Source organism: Carcharodon carcharias, chromosome 11 (assembly GCF_017639515.1).
Source record: "Carcharodon carcharias isolate sCarCar2 chromosome 11, sCarCar2.pri, whole genome shotgun sequence".
Classification (NCBI taxonomy): Eukaryota; Metazoa; Chordata; class Chondrichthyes; order Lamniformes; family Lamnidae; genus Carcharodon; species Carcharodon carcharias.
In genome coordinates, this window is record NC_054477.1 from 53,340,493 (window position 1) to 53,363,656 (window position 23,164).

Genomic DNA, 23,164 nt, shown 5'->3' on the forward strand with positions numbered 1-23,164 from the left:
GGAAGCGGTAAGAATGGAGAAAGGATTTGGGATGGGGTGAGGGTCTCAGAGTGGCTGAAGAGGTAAGGGTGGAGGAAGAAGTCAGGAAGTGGGAGGAACTAAGTGGGGGTTGGAGTCCAGGGGAAGTGGGAGGATTAGGTGGGGTGAAGAGGTTCTGGGGGGTGGTGGTGGGAGAGGTTCCAGGGTGAAGGGTTAAGGAGGAGGGAAGGGATTCCTTAGGGGGGAGGGGTTCTGGGGGATGAAGGGGTGTGGGGGGGGTGGGGGGGAAGGGGTGTGCAGGGTGGGGTATGTCCAGGTGAATGTGCAAGGGAGGGGTTGGATGGGTCCATGTCTGCCTCCTGTGCAGAGTACTGAGGGTGGATGTGGTATGGAGGAAGGGTGAGAATAGTTGAGGGCAGAGTGAGGCAGTAGGGTTAGAGGGTGAGGGTTCAATGGTAGCGAAAGGGCGGCGAGGGTGGTTGGTGGAGACCCAAAGGCAGACACGGACCCTGGGATGGGAAGGAGGAGGTGGGGGAGGTGAATGTGGAAGGGAATGGGGTTTTCAGGAAGGAAGGGAACGTGCACATTCACCTGGACATCCCTAAAGGAAAAGGGTTCGGGCTGGTAGGTCACGGAGGGTGGGTGGAAGGTGGTGCCGGAGGGACCAACTGTGATGGAGGAGAGGAAATGGGTGACTGGGGCAAGGTAAAGGAAGGGGGAGCGAAAGTAAAACCGAATTAGCACCATGCCGTCCAAATTGAAAGTGAAATGAGAGTCGTGCTAGGCGAGATCAGATGCTACATGGGAGTGTGATCAGTGGGCGGGTAGAGATGCAGGTCAGCTCAGATGGACAATTGAAAGTGAACCCCAGCAGGCAGCATTCAAAATGCTTGGGACATTGAGATGATTGTGCTATGTAAAGGATCCACATGTGTGTGAGAGTGCTTGCACAGTGCTCCGATAGGCCCTGCTACACACACACTTTTCCCTCCATAATCATTCATGGGCCAGCTGCTCCCTTGTGTGGTGACGGGTCTTCCAGGCTGCTTATTTCCATCTCTTCACTGGAGGAGGAGTCATCTGGACTGTAGACGAGGAAGTGGATGGAGCTGTGAGAGTGGCTGACTGAGGGTGTTGGTGGCTTGGCAGAGCTCCCTGGGAACCAAAATAGAGATAAGTAGTGCATGGCAGCAGAGTCAAAAGCAGGAAAGAGAGCACTGACAGTTGCGTTGAGGGAGGGATGATGTGGTGCAGGATCCTCAGGTGGGTGTTGCCACCGACCTCACCGTTGTTATAGGCACAATCCACATCATCATCAGCCAACATGATGGCATACTTCTCAAAGTGCGTGAGGGGCCTAATGTGGGCCACTCCACCCCCAGTCTGGGACCTCTCCCTGCTGATGTGAGCCAGCTTCTCCTGCATGAAAACAGATGGAGAGACTGTGAGCAGGATGCATGGCACTGCGTGGAATGTTTATGTGGTGAGCGGTGCCATGGACAGGAATAAAGATGTGGGTTTGAGAGGATATGAGCCTGATGGAGATGTGAGAGTGTGCGTGAAAGTTAGCTGTATTGTCCCTTGAGGTGTGAGATCCCTGTGGATGTGTGATGGGTTTGTGAGTGTGTGAGTTGAGATTGATGAGAAGAGTGAGTTAACCTGGCGAAATGGATGAGATGATTCATTCTGTAGCGGCACTGGGTGGCTGTTCTCTTTTGCAACGCATTGGCGCTGACCACCGCCTCTCAAACCTGGTTAGTAACACCGTTGCCCATCCTGCGGCCAGAGCAGGGGTAGAAGACATTATGGGAGGCCTCCACAGCATCCAAGTGGCATTCCAGTGACACGTCGCCAAACCTGGGGGCTGTAGTCTTTTTGCCTTTTGTGGCCATCTTCCCTGCAGCAGTGATGGGCTGGAAGCACTGAGACGTGTGTGCTTGGCTGGACTTTAAATATGGCGTCTGGCATGATGAAGTGGTGAGGTGATGACGGGCTCTGATTCGCCCGCCTGCCATGGAAACACAATGTTTTCTGTGAATGCATAAATAAGGTGGTGGGTTTGGGACAATACGGCATGAAAACCCACCATCGCGGCCGGTGGATAAAACATCGTTTTACCCGCCCGCTACCGCACTCAGTGCAAATCTGGGACGATTCTGCCCATTTTCTATCCACCATCATGCCTTTTAATGAAGTTCCCCAGTCTATCATAGCCAATTCACTCCTCATACCTTCGTATTTTCCTTTGTTAAGATTTAGGACTCTAGTTTCAGATTGGACTACTTCACTTTCCATCCTAATGAAAAATTCAATCATGTTATGGTCACTGTTCCCTAAAGGACCCCGCACAACAAGACTGTTAATTAACCCCTTCTATTTGCACAATACCAAATCTAGGATAGCCTGTTCCCTAGTCGGTTCCTCGACATACTAGTCTAAAAAACCATCTTGTACACAATTTAGATTGGAAAGGTTGGGACTGTTCTCCTTGGAGAGGAGGAGGCTAAGAGGAGATTTGATAGAGGTGTTTAAAATCATGAGGGGCTGGATAGTGTAGATAGGGAGAAACTGTTCCCGCTCATAAAAGGATTGAGAACACGAAGGCACAGATTTAAAGTGATTCGCAAAAGAAGCAAATGCGATGTGAGAAAAGTGAATGGTTTGAGTCTGGAATGCACTGCCTGAAAATGTGGTGGAAGTATGTTCAAGGCATTCAAGAGGGCATTGGATGATTATTTGAATTGAAACAATGTGCAAGGGTACAGGGAAAAGGCAGAAGAATGGCACTAAGTTAAATGCTCATTCAGAGACCTGGTGCAGACATCTCAGGCCGAATGGCCTTCTTCTGTGCCGTAACATTCTGTGATTCTGTGAACCTCAGGAGGAGACCAAGATGGATCATCCACTCAGCACTTCTGTCTGAAGATGGCTGCAAACCTTCTGTCTTGTCATTCAGGATGGGGATATTTGTGTAGCCTCCTCCTCCCATCAGTTATTTAATTGTTCATCATCATTCATGACTGGATATGGCAGGACTGTAGAGCTTTGTTCTGATCCACTGATGCGGGATCGCTTAGCTCTGTCTATAGAATGCTGTTTACATGCATGTAATCTGGTGCTGTAGCTTCACCAGGTTGGCACCTCATTTTTAGATATGCCTGGTGCTGCTCCTGCCATGAAGTCCTACATTCCTCATTGAAACAGGGTTGATCCCCTGGCTTGATGATAATGGTTGAGGGAATGAGGGATGTACTGGGCCATAACGTTATAGATTGTGGTGACATACACATCTGCTGCTGCTCACATTCCACAGCACCTCATGGATGTCCAGCTTTGTGTTGCCCGATCAGTCAGATTTTATCCATTTAGTGTGGTGGTAATACCACACAGCACTATGGGGGTGCCTACAGTGTAAAATTGGGAGTTCATCTGCACAAGGACTATACAATGATCACTTTTACTAATAGTCCCATGGACAGATGCATCTGCGACAGGTAGATTGGTGAGGAAGTAGACTTTTCCCTTGTGTTGGTGCGCTCACCACCTGCCACAGGCTCAATCAGACTGCTGTGTCCTTCAGACGAAACAAAGAAATTTAAATAAATTGGCTTGGACATTGCATTTCTAAATTGTGAGAATGGCATACCTTTCTTCATGTTAGAACTCGGCAAAAAATTTATTTCTATTTCTTCAGTTGGTTCTCCTGAAATTATTAACAACAACAATTATAAAGATATGATAATAGGTAGAGCAAACTGGATACCAAAAGCTTATTAAATGTGATATATATACATATATATAAAAACTTCAGTCAAGTATCACAAAGCAACTATAGTTGATGAGCTCTTTGATGGAGTGCACATCATTATACAAAAAGCAAAAAATACTTCCTGAACAGAAATGCTGAAACTAAATTAATGGTTCCTTAAAGTTACCTTTTGTCTTTTGATTTTCAATGGATATTTGGATATGATTCAGAATGTGGTGAACCTACAACACAAACAGAATGTGATGCGATTACTTTCCAGAAAGAATGTTATAATCAGTCTATAAATGATCTCCCTCTCGGAGAGATAGAACTGTCATATGGCAGAACTCATTATGTTTGATGTAATACTAACGAAAACATGCAGGAAGATACAAAGTATATCTATGAGTGAGAGATTCAAGTTAAATCTGTGATTGAACTCATACGAAATAATAAATATTCTATTCAGTATATTTTTCCAAGTGGCCTGGTCATCTAACTATACAATAACATAACAAAAGGGTAAGATAGTATTTCCTTATCAGAATAATTGTGTCGTTCACAAAGGCATTTATTCAATCTCTCCAAATTCAGACTACCTAAGCACTTAGTAAAAAGAAATCAAATGTAAATCATTAAGCTGCTTTATTTTACAGCATATGAATATACAGAGAAACAGTTCTTATTAGATTTATTTATTTCAATCAGTACAACTTTGTGTAATAATGAACAACTACTTTTCCCCATGTCAGGTTATCTAGCTTGACTTAAAGAAACTTATAATTACTCACCTGCATTCTAAACCTCTTGCAGCCTTTTCATCATTTTGCTTAGTGAAAAAATCTGGGTGCCTGTGTCTCTATTACTGCTTTTTGTTATATATTTCCCTCTGAATATAGCCTAAGAGCTCAAATATTTCCCAACATAATGAGTGTGAACAGATTATTGTTATGAGTGTGAGGGTTTTATATGATGACTATGTTTTGGACTGTCTTATTGAGGATAAAATGGAGTAATGAGAGGGCCATGCGACTGCTATGAGTTCTTCCTGACCACAAGCCCAGCAACCGGAGGCCTAGGTCAGATTGAAATGCTCGTGCCAGGTTTAGCACTTGAAACCAAAGGCAGAAGCAAATATTCTTGTTATTGCAGACTTTCTGTCTCAGAGACTTTGAAGGGCAACAGAGAAAGGGAGGAACAGCAGTTGCTGCATTCTGCAGAGGGAAAAGGTTGTTTTCTGTTAGTTACCAGACAGAATGCTGGGGGAAGCTTGTACAGTGATTGAAGAGAAGGAACACGCAACGACTTAAGGCCAGGAGAAGGAATCACCAGAATGGGCCTTACTGCTGAAAGTTAGTTTGAGAATTCTCAGGAGATTGAGGGAAAGCACCTACAATTCAACAAAACAGGGAGAAGTGAATCCACTGGAAGCTGGGAGTGATGGTGAACTATTTCCTGGGCTAAATTTCCCCCCACCCTGGGGGAGGGGGGGTGGTTGTGCCGGGGCGCCGATCGGGGACGCGTCGTTATTTTACGTGGGCGGGCCAATTAAGGCCCATCCAGCATGTCACTCACCCGGAAGTGCTGAGCACTCCCTACGCTGGCGGGGGGGTAGGGGAGATTCCCTGAGTCGTTCCCTGTGGTCTTTCCTGCACGCGTGCGAAAGAGTGCAGAGATCTCCCTGAGACAGGGAGGTGCCTCAGGGAGATCAGTTTGCCATGTGTAAATTTAAATAAAGGGAAATAAAAAATTTTAAAACACGTCCCCTCATGTAACACTGTTACATGAGCTGGGACATGCGAAAGAATTATTTTTAAAATTCTTATTGACTTTTAAAACACTTTATGAAACCTCATCCCGACCATGGATGAGGTTTCATGAAAAATGCGAAGGCCACCTGGGCTCTTTGCCTGCCCACCAACCATAAGGTTGGACGGACAGCTCAGCTAATTGAATTGATAAGCCTTTGACAGTTCAGCGGGCGCGCAACCAACTCGGCTGCGCGCCCACCGAGCTGAAAATCTAAATGACGCGCAGTGACGTTGGAACGCCTGCCTGATGTCACCGCACGTCATTTTACGCGTCGGTAAGCGTCCCCCCTCCCACGTTCACCAACCGGAGAATTCTGCCCCCTGTAAAGATTGTAATCCTGTGGCGAGCATGTTGTAATGTATATATATGCCAAATGGGGTGATCGGTCACATTAAGATATTATTTAAGGTTATCTTTTCTGTGGTTTAGGATATTAGTTTAGTCAATGATGATTTTAGTTGGTTTGTTTACAGCAAAGTCTTAAAATCTGATATCTTGCCATGCGCTTCCTTTAACTTTCTCACTGGGAATTCAAATCTCTTGCTTAAAAGTTATCAGTCTCTACAGGGATCATAACAAATTGGGGGCCCGTACAGGATACAAGTCCAGAGGATGGCAGCGAGCACACTGGAATTTTCCAAAATTTAAATGAACAAGATTTCAGTTACATTTGCTGTACTCACTGAAAAGTTAACATGGCTATGACCATTGCTGAAGTGTTTCTCAATAGGGAGGACCTGTCCATGAATACTTTGCAACAGTTAAAAAAAGTTCATTTGAAAGCTCTAACAGAAAAAGTAGAAATAGAGTTAAAATTAGGTGCAAATTTTGCGGAGATTGTTAAAGTACTGGCTCAACACCTGAACCTTGTGCTTGAGGAAGTAAAGAGTAATCCAGATAGTACCCAGAATTCAATTACAAATGAAATAACTGGAAATGAAAAGAGATAGAGAAAGGCAAGAAAAATTGAATTTGAGAAAGAAAGGGAAATGAAAAGACTTGTATTTGAAAGAGAGGAAAAAGATTTGCGTAAGGATGAATTAAAACTCCAAAGAGCAAAAGAAAAGGAAAACCTTGAACTATAAAGAGAGACGGAAGGCAGGAAATTTGAACTGGACAGAGAAAAGCTTCGATTAATATGAAGAGCAGGTAGTAGGTAAACTTGATGATGATTCAGTTTTAACTCTGGTTTTGATTTGGCAAGGAATATTCACCTAGTGCCTAAATTCAGTAAGGAAGGGGTTGAAATGTATTATGTATTCTTTGAGAATTGCTACAGAGTTACGATGGCTGCTGGAAAATTGTACAGTGTTATTGTAAAGCGTGTTAGTGAGGAAAGCTTTAGCAGTATACTTATCTCTTTCAGATATGCAATCCAATGATTATGATATAGTGAGGAATACTGTTCTCAATGCATATGAGCTAGTTCAGAAAATTTACAGGAAAATGTTTAGAAATTTAAGGAAGAAACAAAATCAGACTTTCATGGAATTTGTGTCTCATAGCAGGCCCAGCTCTGCTCCCTCACCACCACCTGCCCACAGCCGGGCCAGATCATCCCTCAGGCATCAGGAGAGGAACAGGTGTCTGAGGAGGCAGCATCATATCATACTAGCTCACGCTCCGCCAACTCAGATACAAGCACGTTGCAAGGGTGCACGTGTAGAGTTGGTGGTGGAGGGTGAAGGGCACCCCACCAGGAGGATGTGTCAGAGTTAGAGATATCCATGCACAGACTTCCTCAGAAGAGGGAGGAAAGTCACGATGATGCTCCACTACAGTGCTGATGCAGGAATGTGGAGTTTCAGGAACTTTTTGGGGCACAGCATTTGGATAATCAGCAGCAGAAGTGTGGATATCTGGCAGAGTTCCCTGAGGCAGTGTGAGCTCTCCGACTGAGAATGGAGGAGTCTATCGCCGTCATGAGCTCATGTTAACCAGGGGGCTCAACCACATGAACTCTGACCATGGGAGATTGGCCATCTCATGGAGAGACACATACAGCAGCACTCAGAGTGGATACAAGAGCAGCGTATAGGCCAGGAAAGGGTGCAAGCCTCCCTCAGTAGTCTGGATCAGTCCACTCAGAGTATGACATCCATTGAATACATGAGGAGCTTTATATACTTAACAGGGTGGTCACACTGTTGGCACAGCAATTGCTGGAATGGGCGATTGCTGTGCACCAGCAGCCAGCCCCATCAACTCCACCTGATGGCCATCCCAGGGCTGTGCAGGTCACTGAGGAGGGTGAAGGTACTGAGAACTTCTCAACACCTTGTCTTCCTTCAGCTCCCCAGCCCCTCCTTCAGAGCCCTCATCTGCTGCACATATACCAGTGACCAAGGCTGCCATGCAAAGATAAGGCTGCAATCTGATGGAGGTCCCAACAAGTGCCTGCAGAATGAGGCAGGTCACCACATTCCTCCTTCCCACTTAAACAGAGAAACAGAGAAGTGAACAGCCTGCCTCCACCTCCTCCAAGGCAACATTGTTGGAGGGCGGGGCACTTTGTAGGAATGTGCGAGAGCATATGGTGCCATCTCACCCAGAGCACTAGGGAGTTCACTGTGGTTAAACACTTCACATTGTATCAGTACACTTCAACACTTCTTGAATATATTTACTTACACTTGTAAATGACTCGGTGTGAGTTTTTACAAAAAGAATGGTAAAAATATGAAGGTGGATCTTACTAGTAATAATGAGGGCAGCATGCTGAGGCCCATCTCGATGTGCCGTCAAGAGGATCAAAGTTGTCGGCTGATTTATGATGCTTTAGTGGGCTTGTTTCTTCTTCGCTGTTACACATAAGATTCAAGAGCTCAAGAGCTCAAGCACTGAGATGCTCCTTGCATCTTTCATTGTCCATCCAAGTTTGACTTTAAAAGAGGCTGAATGATCAGACTCCACAAGGAGATGCTGGGCAGCAGGTACACCTCAAGTATGAGTGCTGGGTGCAAGGCATTCATTGCACTGCAGTGTTACACATTTGCCTGGGTGTAGGCATCACAGCTCAAGAGACCATGTATCATCCTGGTGATATTGGTCATCTGCTATGCCCACTACTTTGGCTGTGTTTGCATTCCAGGTGTCACAGGATGTGCTTTATGCAGTAAGCAGAGATATATAGAAATCAGAAATGTTGCATGTGGCACCCATATCTGAAATAGGACTATTGGCCGGAATGGACACTGCACATGTTCTTTCAAATAACTGTTGTTGCACAGTTCATGGACTCATCATGTGAGGTGTCTTATCTGCATGTACGTTGCAACATACAGTCCGATCAGCATTTATAGGGTTTGGAGTCTGACATCGTGTTACTCCCAGCATTGTGGGCATGGTTTGATTATGGACAATTTGGTGGCATGAGCCCCTCATTTACAGTCACTGGCGTTCATGTGATGGGGTCAGGTTGTGAATGACTTATCACCTGTGTGTTTGCAATATGATCAGGCTCATGGTTATGATGATGAGGGCTTCAGCCATATGAATGTGACTGAGTCCAACTCATTGATGTTTATTCTCTCCCTTATGGGGGATGGGCAGTCCCTTGAGTAATTGTGGAGTCAGTGTACAAGGTTATTTAGGTGGAAGTATGTTCAGGGACTGGCTGATGGAAATTGTAATATTGGAGAACTTATGAGAATCTATTTTGCATAAGGACCTGGCTGGCGATGAGCCCCTCCTGCATAGAATCAGACCTGGCTACAGGGCTGTGCCTCTCAGCTGCTGTGTCATTGGCAGCCTCCTCATTCTCATCCGATCCAGAAGCTTCCGAGTGAACACTGGCTTCCTCCTCCACTTCAGAGGTTGGAGCTCTGCCCATGGCATTGTCAATATAGCCTTGGTTCAAACATGGACAAAAGAGCTGAACTCCCAAGGTGAGATGAAAGTGACTGCCTTTGACATCAAGGCAGCATTTGACGAGTGAGGCATCAAGGAGCCCAAGCAAAACTGGAGCCAATGGGAATCAGGGGGGAAACTCTCCACTGGTTGGAGTCATGCCTAGCACAAAGGAAGATGGTTGTGGTTGTTGGAGGTCAGTCATCTCAGCTCCAGGACATCACTGCAGGAATTCCTCAGTGTAGTGTCCTCAGCCCAACCATTTTCAGTTGCTTCATCAATGACATTCCTTCCACCATAAGGCCAGAAGTGGGGATGTTCGGTGATAATTGCACATTGTTCAGCACCATCCGCAACTCCTCAGATACTGAAGCAGTCCATGTCCAAATGAAGCAAGACCTGGAGAATATCCAGGCTTGGGCTGACAAGTGGCAAGTATCATTCGCCCCACACAAGTGTCAGGCAATGACCATCTCCAACAAGAGAGAATCCAACCATCGTCCCTTGATATGCAATGGCATTACCATCACTGAATCCCCCACTTTTAACATCCTGGGGGTTTTCATTGACCAAAACATGAATTGGACTAGCCATATAAATACTATGGCTACAAGAGCAGGTCAGAGGCTAGGAATTGGGTGACGAGTAACCCACCTCCTGACTCCCCAAAGCCTGTCCACCATCTACAAGGCACAAGTCAGGAGTGTGATGGAATACCCTCCACTTTCCTGGATGAATGCAGCTCCCACAACACTCAAGAAGCTTTACGCCATCAAGGACAAAGCAGCCTGCTTGATTGGCACCTGGTCCACAAACATTCACTCCCTCCACCACCGACACACAGTAGCAGCAGTGTGCGCCATCTACAAGATGCACCGCAGGAATTCACCAAGGCTCCTTTGACAGCAGCTTCCAAGCCCAAGACCACTACCATCTAGAAGAACAAGGGCAGCAGATAAATGGGACCACCACCACCTGGAAGTCCCCCTCCAAGTCACTCATCATCCTGACTTGGAAATATATTGCCGATCCTTCAATGTCATTGGGTCAAAATCCTGGAACTCGCTGCCTGACAGCACTGTGGGTGTACCTACACCACAAGAACTGCAGCAGTTCAAAAGGCAGCTCACCACCACTTTTTCAAGGGCAATTGGGGATGGTCCATCCAGCAAAGCCTACATCCCATGAATGAATTTTTAAAAAATGTAGGTCCCTCTGCTGGGCAATGTTGTGTAGCATGCAGCACACCACTCCTATTCTTGATACACTTGTTGGACTATTGCAGAGCTGCATCTGAGCAATTGAGGCACCTGAAGCACACATTTAAAATGCAAATTGACTGCTCGATGGCTCCTGGTGATGACACGGATGCTGTTGCCCTCTGTCTCTGTTTGTGGACTCCTAAATGGGTCATTAGCAAAGCTTACAATGTGTTATTTTTTTACAATTAATAAATGTTGGTAACCTTTGTCCCCTAGAATCCAACCGATGATCTGTGTTGATGGCTGAAATAGTTGGGGGAGTTGGAAACTCTCTAGTATGAAGGAGTCATGGCATCTGCCAGGGAACCTTGCACACACATGAAGGAAGACTCTGTGGTAGCCACAAATATTGATTGAGTGGAAAGACTTCCGGTTGACAAAGGTGTCTGCATGGTGAATTGGGGCCGTTATGGCATCATGGGTGCAATTAATAACACTCTGTACCTGAGCGAAGCATGCTAGTTGGGCAAAGCCTGTGGCTCTCTATATCTGAGACACCAAAGCTATAGTGAAATTAATGTAATTCCCCACACCCTTCTCCTAACCTTCCGTTGTCCCTCTGGCCTCCAGCTGCTCATGCTGACTGGTTTCTTTGGCCTCTAAGTGGGGGGGTGCCATGCCCATCTTCACGTTCCTTCGCAAAAAGCACTATATGCCCTTCTCTAGCACAAAGATCATCTTGCCACCTGAGTGCAGTTGTCCGCGATAATAATATCCTTGCAAGACCAGGAACCCCACCCTATTACTCCCCTGGGTTAGGAGAAGACAATCAGAATGTTTTTTTTGTGCCATTTCTGGGGCAGTAAATAAAAATTTAAAGAGTATTAATATAAAGAACTTTTAAGTGAATAAAATTTTAAAGCAAATTCCACAGGGTTACCCTGCCTCTCCAGAGGGATTCCCTAGCAATCCAAACAAACACACCAAGCCTGCTCCTACCAGGTCTACTTTGCACTTTGGTTTTTGCACTCCTAGGCTACCAAAATCTGACCAGAGTGGAGGCAGCTGCTGATTTAAATGGCCAGCTGCTTCTCTAAAACGTGACTACGCCCCAGCAAAAATGGGAAGTGCAGTGTTAAGGGGTGAGACTCAGAATTTTCGGGCAGTTCGGCTATTTTCGCCACAATGGAGAGGCTCTTCATTGTGGTGAAAATCTGGGCCGAGCCTCACTGGAGTACAGGTGTGTGGTGACAACTGGTCTATACACTAGGACTCTGGTTGACTTGAAGAGGTCTTTGATGTCAATTGCCGAAGTTTGTAGACGGCTGAAGTGGCACAGCCGAGCCCATTACTTCTATTTCCACTTTTATAATTAAGCCAGTTTTACTTCTCTTTTCTTTACCCTTCCTAAATCCCTTTCATCTGTTATCACGCTTCCTTTCATTCCTCCACCCTTGCATTGCTACCATCCCAAATCCCTAGCCCAGCCATACAGTATTTCTTGACGTTCCAATTGTCCAGTGTTGGAGCTCCCCATCAGTGTTGGCTTTTTGAGAGGTAGCTGCCAATGTATGAGACGTGCTTAACACTTTCTAGAGTCTCTTGTTCAACATAAATGGAAGACAGAATATTTGGCTGACCAGGTCTGGGTTTATATTTGAGTTTTGTTTTGGCAACATTAAAGAACAGGCCAAGTCTCTTGTATGCAGAATTGAAGAGAGCAACAGTGGCTTGTAAATCTGGTATAGTCATCTGCAAACTGTAGATCATGTTTATCTATGGCGGTCAGTTTAGTTTTGGCATGGAGGTGAATGAGTTTATCTCAGAGTTTTCCTCTAGATAGTATTTAACACTGACACCAGCGGGCAGTTGGTCTTTGAGGTGAATAGCCATTGCCAGATAGATTGTAAATAGTTTGGGGGCTATCACACAGCCTTGCTTGACCCTGGTCCAAATTTTGAAGAAATCTGTTTCAGATCTCCCACTCAAGACAGTTCCAGTCATATCAGCATGAAGCAGGCGCAGGATTGTGATGAAATCCATTTGCATGCAGGTTTAGGCTGCTGCTCTGAACCTGAGCCCATTGCTTCTATTTCCACCTTTATAATTATGTCAGTTTTACTTCTTTTTTTCTTTATCCTTCCTAAATCCTTTTCTTCTGTTATCATGCTTCCTTTCATTCCTCCATCTTTGCATTGCTACAGTCCCAAATCCCTAGCCTAACCATACAGTATTTCTTGATGTTCCAATTGTCCAGCCATGATCCAGGCTTAACTCCCTTTTAGATAAATCTACACTTTGTCTCTCTGTCTTTCTTCTTGCCTCCTTATGAACAACAAACAAACTGCCCCATCCTACTCTCTCACTGAGGACACTTCTTCAGCAACCATTCCGCTAAACCATACCCTCACTTTTGATGCCCGAATTCCCATTAAAAGCATTGCTCTCCCTCTCTCCAACCCTGGCCATTCCCCAGTACAACACTCAGCTCCCTTAAGTCCAAGGGATGCAGACTTGAACACATATGTCAGACAACCGGTTTAGCCATTCACTGCCAGATCTAGGCTGGACCACAAATACCAATACCAGATCCTCCTTCTGTCAGCCAAAACTGCTCAAAACTGATCCTATTCCAGAATCATCCCAGAATGCAAAGATGACTCCAGCCTCCTTCCTCTAAAGGGAACCAGCTCCATAAGCCCTTCCCTTGTCTCCTCCACGCTCACCTCCAACCACATGTGCGAGGAGCTTATTGACTTCTTTGTCCCTGATTAAGCACATCTGATCAGCTACCACTGCTGCCTCCCCCCCCACCTCCATTAGTCCTCGGGGCCAAATCTCCTCTCTCAAGTTCCCCTCTGTGATAGGCCTAAACTCACCTCCTTCTCTAGTTTCACTCCTATCATCCCTCATGTGCTTTACAAGTCCATCTTATCTGTGAGATCCACTTCCTGCTCCCTCAACCCTATTCCAAATAAATCACTGAGCACCAAAATTTCCTTCTTGGTTTCCATGCTAGCTTTTTGAGAGGTAGGTTAATGATTCTCTTACAGTGTTCAATTCATCTTCAAATCTGCCATTGTCACCCCATTCCTCAAAAAAAATCAACCCTTGACCCTTCCATCCTATTTCCAACCTCCCTTTCCCCTCCATGGTCCTTGAAATGGCTGTTGCCTCCAAAATCTGTGCCCACATTTCCCAGAACTCTATGGCCTGAATTTTAGGCCTGACGGGCAAGTGTGAACGGTGGTGTGCGATGTGAAATCTGCTCCCACCTGTGATCGGCTCTCGACAGCAATTTCAGCTGGTTGAAACACGCACTTAAGACAGGCTCAACACTGCTGGCAGGGGCAAGAAGACGGTGGGTGGCGGAATGAATGAGGGTGCGGGCAGGAGGTTTAAATGGATCTCCCTGAATGAAGGCTGACAGTCGTTATTCAACAGCCTCAGGGAGCTGCTTCGAATTTCCAGGGGTCTGACTACTTTTCTCAGTTCTTGTGCTGTCCATTGTGCCATCAATATGTCATCTGCACCCGGAGCCCATGCCAGGTGGGATGGAAATGGCCAGAATCAGTCTGCACCACCAGCCCCCTCTCGGCTTTTCTGATGAGTGCCTGCATGTTCTGCTGGAGCCAGTCAGTGCCTGATGGGACAAATTGGTGCCACGAGACGGAAAAAGTAAGCCAACATATTAACAAAGAAGGCATGGACTGAAGTGGCAGGTCAGTTCAGCGGACATGGTGTCGGGCGTAGGACCTGGATCCAGTGCAGGAAGAGGTTCAATGCGCTCTGTCAGGGTGAGTACTGAATTCAGTTGTAACCGAGGAGAGATGTGTTTGTGGGTGGCAGCACTTTTGGTGCTCATGAGTGTGAAATGCCAAGTGCAAACTGGCACATATTCATGAGCCTTGAAATACTACATGTGATTAGACCAGATGGCTGGCATGTAGGTAAGGGTGAGGTCCAGCAATGTGGCGGGCATCTGAACCTGTGTCCTTTTTGGGGGGGAGGCTGGTATGTTCTGGCATGTAGAAAGCACTTTTGTCCTTACAGGAGAAGAGGAGCTACAATGTGTAGGAGTGAGGACAGACGAGTGGTGAGGTCCCTAATCTTCTGATCTTAAATCAGGCAGTGCAGTAAGTACTTGAGATGATGTGTGAACGTGGAGCCAGGTCCACTGGTCGCAGAGAGGCAGGAGTCTCAGAGTGCAGTGGACAGGGAAGAGATTGGGGGAGGGTATGAGAGACGTAGGACAGTGACTGTAAGACTGCCATGTGAAATCCACTAATCCCCGTTGCTCGTCCATTCAGAAGTCTTTGTTCAGCCAGGTGTTCATTGTGAGAAGCAACCAGACTGCACGCACTCTGAATCCATAACGCTGTTCGATACTGACATTTTTTCTTCCTCCCTCAGATAGAAGATCCTCTAGACCACAGAAGAAAGCCGAGGACCCTCCCCTGACATCAGTGGATGACCTGCAACCAGGTGCACTGCACCACATCCTCCCTCTGCACCATGCACCAGGAGATACAGGCACACAAGTGGGCATAAGCATTTCGGAGCAGATGGTAGTGCACACTTGGGAAGGCACGTCATACTCACCTGAGGTGATGGCGGGGGCAGAGAGTGCACAGGGCACCGGCAGCCAGAAGATTGCTGGAGACCAGGACGATGGTGAGGCCAAAGCAGACGATGAGCCTCTGGATCGTCTATTAGGTGGCAAATGCTGGATGTCCAGCAGGGTGCGCGTGAAGATCTGGCAGAGATCCCTGAGGGTCTGTGTGCCATGGTCTCTGTGTTGGAGGAGTCTGTGCGGAGTGCGAGCACTGCGTTGGCCCAGAGCTCTGAATTCATAGCTTCCTCCATGGAGAGAGTGATGACTCTCGTGGAAAGGCACCTCCAGGAACTCAATCAGGGGTTTCTGGGGTTGCGTTCAGACCTGCAAGCCCACACGTTGGCAGTGACCTCAGCAGGTCACTGCCAAAGTGAGAAATGACTGAGGCACCTAGTGATTCTGCTGGCATCCTGTCCATCTCTGGTGAGCAGGGAGGTTCATACAATCCTCATGTTGATGGATGACCTGCAGCTCCATGCATCTGTGGGCTCCCGATGATGGCAGCCGCTCCTCTGTCCCTCTGCCAGTGACCGTTGCACCTGATGACACTGCGACAACTGAGGAGTGCCCAGCCATGGCATTGGACTCTCCCGCACAGGGAGTCCAACTCCAGAGAATGGCCGCCAAAGCCATTAAGGCCAACAGGGCATCAGAGTCAGCCACCTACCTCCACTGCAACTGCCAGCAAGGGGGAAGTACCAAGACGTAGCACTTGTAAGTGGAAATTTAAGTTGTTATGATCACAGAAGGGGTCTCACAGGTGAGAATTTTTCATTGACATGTGTGTAATGGTGCATGTATATCTCACATTTCAATATTAAAATGTGAGATCATCTGCAATGGCCTTAGTGTGCTTCATTCAATTGTTAGGGGAGAGACCTGGGATCATGTGTCACACATACAAAGGGCTGCAAAGTATATTTCAGAGGTCGGGACTTAAGTGAAAAGCGACAGGAGGGCCTCATCAGCACTGATCAATAAGGTGGCATTCCCCTTGCTATCACCTTGACTTCTTGCTTTGGAGTCCTAACTGCAAGTCCTATGAATCAAGGTCTCTCTGGTCTCATTGCTTCCCATAGGGATTCTCAATTCGGGATTTTGCTCCTCACCCTGGGACAGTTCAGGCTGCTCCTCAGACTCAGCACTGGAATCTTCCTCTGTGGCTTATGGAACAACATCACTGTCTTCATCCTCCAGTGGGTCCCCCGTTGAGAGAGCTAGATGGTGGAAGGCACAGCATACAACAACAATAAGGGAGACCTGTTCCAAAGGGTATTGCAGTGATCTCTCTGAGCGGTCCAGGCAGTGAAACCTCATCTTAAACAGGTCTATTGTCCTCTCAATTACTGCCCTTGTGGAGGCATGTAGCAGTTGTAGCTCTCCTCAGCTAGAGGTCTTAAGTGTCTTAGCAGTGTTATCAGCCACCGTTCCAGTGGATAGCCTTCGTCCCCCAGGAGCCATCCCTCCAACCGTGCAATGGACAGCCTTGGCACCTGGGAGTGTTGCAGGATGAAGACATCATGGCAACTTCCTGAATATCTGGCACAAGCCTGCAATATCTCACTCTTATGGTCACACACAATCTGGACATTTAGAGAGTGGGAGCCTTTCTTATTAACCAATGCACCCAGCCCCTGCTGGCGCCTTTGTGGGCACATGCATGCAGTCAATGGCTCCCTGAGTTCTCAGAAATCCTGCAAGTGCAATGAATTGTCTGGCTCATTCTGCCTGGCTGGTATTGTCTGTGTTGAAGTGAATGAAGGTGTTGACAACTTTGGAACAGTGCATCTGTAACCAACTTAATGAAGCTGTGGGCAGCAGATTGTGAGAATCCAGGAGATCTCCTACTGATCCCTAGAATGAGTCTAAGGCATAAAAATTCAGAGACACTGTCACCTTCAGAGGCACTAGCATTGGGTGGCCTTCGACACAGTTTGAGGCTAATTCAGGGCCAAACATGTCGCAAATAGAGATGACAGTGTCCCTGGAGAGGCAGAACCTTCTTCTGCACTGAACCTCTGTCATGTCCAGGCAGCTTGATCACAACCTGTACACTCTAACCGCTTGATATTGGCACCTTCTCTGGACCCTTCTCCCTTGCAAATCCTGTTGACCCCCAACCTTTCTGGCAGACACTGGGATGGTGCCTGTGGGCAACTGGCTTCCTCTCCCTTCTGGCCCTCTTCCCCTCTTCTGAGGAGGTCCCTCCAGCTGGGTACACAATCCCCATGTTTGACCTGAAGGTTTCTGCACTGAAAGGGCCTTTCTGTAGAAAGCCTCTGCAAATTTTTAGCAATCTGGCTATCCAAAACAACCAAAAAATGCCAGAAATGATCTCTAATCCAAAAATAAACAATTCACAATAAAACGCCTAACTGCTCACCTTCTGGACGTTTTACCCTGCCCTGGATGTAGAATGAATGAAAAATGTGAAGGCCACCTGGCCGATTAGCCCACACACTGAGTGTAAAAGTGGACGGGCCACTCAAAATCGCTGTTAACTGGGGATTTAATGGGCTTAGTTGGCCCTTTAACTCTCGGCAGGTGTGCTTCTGATTTCTACGCACACCTGCAGGCTGAAATATTGCGAGGAGGTGTGATCAAGTTGAGTTGGGACACCCTCCCGCGTCTTTGCACCACATTTCTCAAAGGATTGGGCCTATTACGCGCCCGCACAGTGATTGTAAAATTCTCCCCTGTGTTTGAATCCCCCCTATCGGGTTTCTGTCCCAGCCGCAGTGCTGAAACGGCTCTTATCAAAGACACAAATTATGAACTTAAAGATGACAAGCAAAAAGCAAGAAAGATTAAAATCAAATAGATGCAATAGATGAAGTACTAAAGATACTATGGATGAAAGGCAAGTGATGGAATTAAATTCAAAGCTGTATTGTTGTCCCCATTACTGGAAGCAGAAACACAGGGCCTTAGGATAATCCTGGATCATCTATTCCAGCTCCTGGCTGTCAGTGTTGCAGGCAACCCTCCCAAGCTGCATTGCTTTAAATGAGTTAACATCAGGAGTCAAAAGCCAAAACAATCAACACAAATTATCCAGGGTCTTCCTAAACAGATTAGTCATCTGCTAAAGAAATTTAATCGAACCAAATATTTTGCCACAAAATTCCTTTTCTCCACAAGTTCACCAGAATTTACAAAGCTATACTACACTATTTCTTTTGCATGCGCATTGTCAAACACATTCTGAGTGAGAGGAAGGGTGGAACTGCTGGTGACAAGTTACATTTATACAATGTTTTTAATGTAGAAAAATGTCTTGAGGTGTAAATAACAGTGAAATAAGATAACAAGGGAATATTTATATTGCAGATTAAGAACTTTATTAGAAGACTGACTTTAGTATCTGTACTCTGTATGAAATGATTCATTTTGGAATCTATCCCTATTTCTTTGCAATTAACCTGTAGGAACTGAGGACTAGGTGTGCCAACGGGCATCAAAACCATGACATTGGACCCATTTGGGGGTCCTGAGCCAGCCCATGTCCTCAGCACGCCCTTTTGCACAACCTGCCTCGTGGCCGCCTCTCCACTATTTGCCCTATTAACAAAGGCGGGCAGGCTCCCAATGCTGCAGGCCCAGTCAAAGAGCTCACAGTGATGTCAGGCTAACAGCCCCGCTGGGAGAGGCAGGTGCTGTCAAGACAGGCAGGTGTGTGCAAGCGTGCCTCACCAAGGCTGCACTGAAGTTATAAATTATAAGGCCCAAAGCTGGTTATTGGGTCAGAGGGGAAAACCCTCTGCAGGCCTATTCATGGAAGAAACTACAGCCTTTAGTCCCGGTATCCTGTCACTGGTGCATGGAATCTTGGACTCTGTTGGCCCCTGGCTTGCCACTGGGAGGCTGCCTTGATTGAGCTGCTGGCCTCGACACATGCCAGGGGCTACTCCAATGTCGGTAAAATACTGGCGCCAGTGAAAAATGGCCCCTAAGTGGGGCCTTAAGTGGACTAATTGACTGACGACCACCTCCGAGGAATGGGCAACCAACCCGTTCCCAGCCTGCCCCAGGAAAGGCAGGAATGCATCAAAGAACCACCCTGATGCAGTTCTGCCCATTTTCCCAGCACGCCCCTTTTGGCGCCCCCAACTCTAACCTCACCTCCAAAGGGCCAGGAAATTCCAGCTCTGAGACTCACATGCAAAATTTAAAAACAGGTTTCACATATTTTTGTTGCACAATTTGTAAGATTCCGCATTTTGCATAAGTTAAAATATATTATAAATTCAAATATAGTATGCTCCAGGATTTTTTTTTGGTGGGGAGAAAACTGTAGTAAAAGAGGTTAATTCTAACTGTGCAATATGCTAATGAGATGCAGTATACATCATTACAGGAAGTGATACAATGTCCATGATCTTGCTCTCTCTTGTAGACCTCATTGCAAGGAAGCCACTGTAAGATGTTTCTTAATAAAGTTAATGTTTTCCTTACATCAGCAGAATCTGCAAATATTCTACGTTAGCATAACGAAACCAAGAATACTATGTAGTGGCAGCGAGTGAAAGAACAAGCATGGAAAAGTCTCTGCCATTACTGGAAAGCTTCGAACAGGCTGCAGACCCCAATCAATTAGAAGCATAGCTAAACTAGCGCCGAAGATTTACCAGATATTGCACTGCCTTGGACCTCATAGCAAAGCCGAATGGCGAGCTGGTCAGTATGCTACTGTATGTGACAGGTGACTGTGCTGACGATATACTAGTCAGGCAAGTGATCGCTGAAGAAAAAGCTACATACAATAAAGTCATAAAAATGCTTCATGCCTACTTCAATCTGCGAAAGAATACCATTGTCAAGTGGGCTAAATTTAACAAGCAGAACAAACAACAAGGAAAAGTATTGATACATTTATAAACAATCTCTACAGGCAGGCAGAGAACTGTAATATGGCAGCTTAAAAGATGAACTAATAAGGGACAAAATTGTTGTCAGGGTCTTGGATGAAGCATTGTCTCTGACTATTTGCAGTCAAGTGATGGTTTAACTTTAACAAATGCAATTCAACTGCAGGCAAGCTGAGATAAGGAAGCAAAATCAATCAGTGATTGGGGTGATAGGGAGAGCCATATCCCAAAAATGACTGACTCAGTGGAATATGTTAAATTTAAAAGCAGAGAGGTGGCCATACAAAAGCAGGGAAGTCAGGAAGAGTGTTCATCAACCATCCTAGCTAACTGCAATCAGTGTGGCGCAAAAAGACAGAGGCACAAAAATTGTCCTGCCAAAGAGGCTGAATGCCATTTTTGTAGAAAGAAAGGTCACTTCGACCTGTATGCTGCAACAAGAAGCTTGTACAGAATGAGCAAAAAGAAAAGGTGGCAAGATGCTTGAAGTAGAAAATATCAATGATATTGAGATGCCTTTTCTTCAAGAGATCCAGGAACCAAACAGAAGCTACTGGAGTGCTGATTCCTCCTAGAGGGAAATAAGACACACTTTAAGTTAGACACAGCTGCAGCAGCTTTGGTTCCTTCTGATGCTGAACTGTGGTTGGAGAAAAATTCTCATCAGCCATTATGCATAAAACTACCTGGGCCAGGAGATATAGAACTCAAGGTCATAGGAAAACGGAATGCTACCCTCCAACATAGAGAAAGAAAAATCACTGAAAGCTTATATCTGATCCTGAACCAGAGCTGTTCATTCTTAAGCAGGAAAGCCTGTACTGACTTACATCTGAATTGCAGGGTCAAGGAACTGGAAAGCAGAGAAGATCAACCTAAAAAATTCAGTGCTGAATTTCCACACTGTTCACAGGACGAGAAAAACTGAAGACAGCATAGCACATCACTCTGAAGAAGAGTCATACAGACTCGAAACATTAATTCTGCTTTCCCTCTACAGATGCTGTTAGATCTGCTGAGTTTTTCCAGCATTTTCTGTTTTTGTTATAGCACATCACTCTACTTCCTGAAACAAAGCCAGTATATCTGTTAACACCCAGAAAAGCATCACATCCATTCTTGCCAAAGGTAAAGAAGGAAATTGACTCTTTGTTAAAGTAAAGGGATATTTCAGTTCTGACAGAACCAAGAAGCTGATGCTCGAGGATAGTCTCAGTGCCAAAACCCATCAGATTATCAGAATTTGTGAATTTGCATAGATCTTACACAGCTGGACAAAGCAGTCAAACCTGAAGTTCGTCCTACTTCATCTGTGGATGAGAGCTTAGTAAAATTGGGAAAGGGTTTAATCTTCACAAAGTTAGATGCAAATAGTAGTCTTTCGCAACTACCCCTCAATGAAGGGTCTAGGTTTCTCACAGCCTTCATTACAACGTTCGGGAGGTTTTGTTTCAACAGATTACCCTTCGACATCACATCTAGGCCAGAAATCTTCCAGAGGACAATGTCAAGCATCCTAGAAGGAATGGATTGAATCGTATGCCCCAAATGGAGGATGCTCTGATCCATGGATCCACTCAGACAGAACATGACACTAGAATGCGAGCAGTGCAATGCCTACAGGAAGCAGCACTTACACTTGACAACAAATGCAAATTCTTGCAGCTGACTGTCAAATTCTTGGTTTTATTTTGGATGCATCTGGTATAAGAGTTGATCCATGGAAGGCAAGACAATTCAAGGAGTTTCCAGCTTCTCGCAACATGACTGCGCTCCAGAGATTCATGGGTACAGGAAACCAAGTCAGAAAGTTCCTGCCAACCAACTGTCGTCAATGAGCCACTATGTCAGCTGTTATGACAAGACAATACATGGTGTTGGGAGGAAGGATAACAGAGGTTTTCTGAGAAAATCAAAGAGATGCTGATATCACCTGATATTTTAGCTCATGATAACCCAGAGCTACCCACTAACATTATTACAATTGCATCTTCCACAGGACTGAGAGCTGCACTCTTTCAGTTAGAGATGGATGGAAAGCATAGACCAGTTTACTATGCATCCTGTTCACTGACAGAGACTGAACAGAGATATGCAGTGCTAGAGAAAAAAAGCATTACTTGCTTCATGGGCTTGTGGAAAGTTTATAGATTATATTCTTGGTCTCCATTTCAAGTTAGGGACACTCTAAGGAGTGAGAAAAAATGCCTCCATGAATATGATTCAGGATGATGGGGTTTGATGCAAAGACAAAGTATGTTCTCAGAAAACAGCAGCTGCTTTGTCTCATATCCTAGTGGCAAGGCCTGAGCAAGGTGATATAACCCTTGTGAAAGAGGTAGAAACCTTTTTTTCGACAACAACAACTCTACCAGCAATAACTCAGTGACTAAATGAAATCCGAGATGCTCAGAAATCTGATGAAGAATATGTTCAGGTCACGAGGTACTGCATCAAAGGATGGCCAGCTTACATGCCACTCAATCCCATCCTTAGACAGTACTGTGAACAGAGAGGATATCTCAGAGTTGTTGATGATTTACTCATCTATGATGAGAGATTGGTCATTCTGAGAGTTCTGAGACTCAATATACTACAACACTTGCACCAAGGGCATTTGGGCATGACAAAATGTCAAGTTAGAGCAAGATGTTCCATTTGGTCTCTCAAAGTTGCTGGTAGTGATGATACAGGGGAAGTGGTGGCGTAGTGGTATTGTCACTAACTAGTATTCCAGAGACCCAGGGAATGCTCTGGGACCTGGGTTCGAATCCCATTGAATTTGAATTCAATAAAAATCTGGAATTAAAAATCTGATGATGACCATGAAACCATTGCTGATTATCATAAAAGCCCATCTGGTTAACTAATGTCCTTCAGGGAAGGAAATCTGCCCTCCTTACCCAGTCTGGCCTACATGCGAGTCCAGGCCCACAGCAATGTGGTTGACTCTTAAGTGCCCTCTAAGTAAGGGCAATTAGGGATGGGCAATAAATGCTGGGCTAGCCAGCAATGCCCACATCCCATGAACAAATAAAATATCAAATTGTATTACCTGTACTATTCGTCATCAGAGGACAAGAGAACTGAT

General features: G+C 45.7%; 1 protein-coding gene across 1 annotated transcript in view; it reads right to left on the reverse strand.

Moving 5' to 3' along the window:
* Nucleotides 1-9,371, reverse strand: part of LOC121283881 (anoctamin-7-like) — a 54,271-nt gene extending 44,900 nt beyond the window's left edge. The window contains exons 1-3 of the mRNA XM_041198683.1: nt 9,210-9,371; nt 3,915-3,969; nt 3,626-3,682 (exon numbers count right to left, since the gene is read on the reverse strand). Of these exons, the coding sequence (XP_041054617.1) occupies nt 3,626-3,682; nt 3,915-3,969; nt 9,210-9,371 (274 nt within the window). The remainder of the gene's footprint in view (nt 1-3,625; nt 3,683-3,914; nt 3,970-9,209) is intronic.
* Nucleotides 9,372-23,164: the final 13,793 nt, after the last annotated feature.